Source organism: Cyprinodon variegatus, unplaced genomic scaffold (assembly GCF_000732505.1).
Source record: "Cyprinodon variegatus isolate N-32 unplaced genomic scaffold, C_variegatus-1.0 Scaffold325, whole genome shotgun sequence".
NCBI lineage: Eukaryota > Metazoa > Chordata > Actinopteri > Cyprinodontiformes > Cyprinodontidae > Cyprinodon > Cyprinodon variegatus.
Window position 1 is genome coordinate 829,779 of NW_015150778.1, and position 2,017 is coordinate 831,795.

General features: G+C 48.4%; 1 protein-coding gene across 1 annotated transcript; it reads left to right on the forward strand.

Moving 5' to 3' along the window:
• The first annotated feature begins 88 nt into the window (after positions 1-88).
• On the forward strand, positions 89-1,726 carry LOC107091110 (potassium voltage-gated channel subfamily F member 1-like). Its single transcript, XM_015384860.1, has one exon. It carries the CDS (start codon positions 192-194, stop codon positions 1,509-1,511), a length of 1,320 nt encoding a protein of 439 aa, XP_015240346.1. The 5' UTR covers positions 89-191; the 3' UTR covers positions 1,512-1,726.
• The last annotated feature ends 291 nt before the right edge of the window (positions 1,727-2,017 follow it).

Consider the following 2,017-nt stretch of genomic DNA (forward strand, 5'->3'; position numbering starts at 1 on the left):
GGGGGGGGGGGGGGGGGGGGGGGGGGGGGGGGGGGGGGGTGCTAAGCAGAGCTTGCCAGTCAAGCTGTTCCATTCAGGACACGAAACAGTCTGCAAGACATCACTTTCATAGGCGTCATGAATTTGGGCATTAGTCACAGTCGCTCCGCCGTTCTAGCCTATTTTCAGGTCCAATAAACCTTCTGATTAAAATGTGGACAATTCCGAAACCAAAATATAGAAACGCTTTGAGCGAAGAGGGGGATATCACTGTGAACATCGGCGGAGTGAGAGTGGTGCTTTTCGGGGACGATCTGAGGCGCTACCCGGAGAGCAGGCTGGCGGAGCTGTCCAGCTGCTCAGCTCAGAACTCAGAACTTATCTCCACCCTCTGCGATGACTTTGACCCGCTCAGAGGAGAGTTTTACTTTGATCGGGATCCTGACTCCTTCAAGTGCATCATCGATGTTTATTACTTCGATGAAATCCACATAAAAACCGGGATTTGTCCCATATGCTTTATCAAGGAGATGGAGTTCTGGAAGATAGACCAGAGCGTTTTGGATGAGTGCTGCAAAAGTTATCTGAGTGAGAAGGAGGAAGAGCTGAACGAGATTGCGAGCAAAGTGAAAGCTATATTAGAAGATCTGGATGTGGATCAATGCATCACCCGCACCCAGAGGTACCAGAGGTCCCTGTGGAGACTGATGGAAAAGCCGGATTCCTCCCTGCCGGCGCGCTTCATCGCTATCACCTCCTTTCTCTCCATCCTTGTGTCAGCGGTGGTGATGTGTGTGAGCACCATCCCGGAGCTGCAGGTGGCCAACGCGGAGGGGAAACTGGTTGAACACCCGACCATGGAGGCGATCGAGACCGTGTGCATGCTGTGGTTCACGGTGGAGTTCGTGCTGCGCCTCGTTTCCTCTCCCAACAAATGGCGCTTTGCGCTCTCCATAATGAACACCATAGACTTCATGGTGATTATGCCTTTCTACGTTGTTCTGTCCCTCACTTTGCTCGGTACCACGTCCATGATGGAGCTGGTGAACGTTCAACAGGCTGTCCAGGCGTTGCGCATCATGCGCATCGCGCGTATTTTCAAGCTGGCGCGCCACTCCTCTGGCCTGCAGACCCTGACCTATGCGCTGAAGAGGAGCCTGAAGGAGCTGGGGCTGCTCCTCATGTACATGGGTGTGGGGATCTTTGTGTTCTCCGCTCTGGCCTACACTATGGAGCAAAGCCACCCGGAAACGCTCTTTAGGAGCATCCCTCAGTCTTTCTGGTGGGCCATCATCACCATGACCACGGTGGGTTACGGAGACATCTACCCCAAAACCCCTCTGGGGAAATGCAACGCGGCGGTCAGCTTTCTGTGCGGGGTGATCGCCATCGCTCTGCCCATCCACCCGATCATCAACAACTTTGTTGTCTTCTACAACAAGCAGAAAGTGCTGGAGACTGCCGCAAAGCACGAGGTGGAGCTGATGGAGCTGAAGTCCGACGAGGAGGCGCGCAAAAAAAGTCAAGAATGAAAAACATCAAAACCAAAAAGATCACTGAAAACCCTTTTTTCCAGCATCAGAGTGAACAGATTATAACGCGGTTATAAAGGGAATATCAGGCTGCTGATGTACATAGCGCTGTCACTGTTGTCTTTTCCTTGCATGTTTTGTCTTCTATGTGATGTGCTGATTTTGTAAAGGCATTAATAAAACATATAGGACTCTCGGTTAAGTTCAAAATAAAAACACAAACCCCCTCTTCTGTTTCTGTAAATAAAAAAAAAATGAAGAATTAAAATCTTTTAGTTAATATGAACCAAAACGCATTAAACTGCTAAAAATAGTCCTTTTCCTGCAAGGTTTCTAAGATAATTATCATTCAGATTGGTCCTCTGTGAATTCCCCAAAAATGAGTTCAGAGACAATCAGGCAAAGCTGAATCATTAAGCCCGTATGGTTTATTAACTAATTATAAAATTATGCCTAACAATACATTTATCACAAGCATAAATGGAAGCAATCATCTTATTTTCTTA

What these genes read in the sequence shown, in the direction of transcription:
- LOC107091110 (XM_015384860.1), top strand. Translation starts at nt 192, where the DNA reads ATGTGGACAATTCCGAAACCAAAATATAGAAACGCTTTGAGCGAAGAG.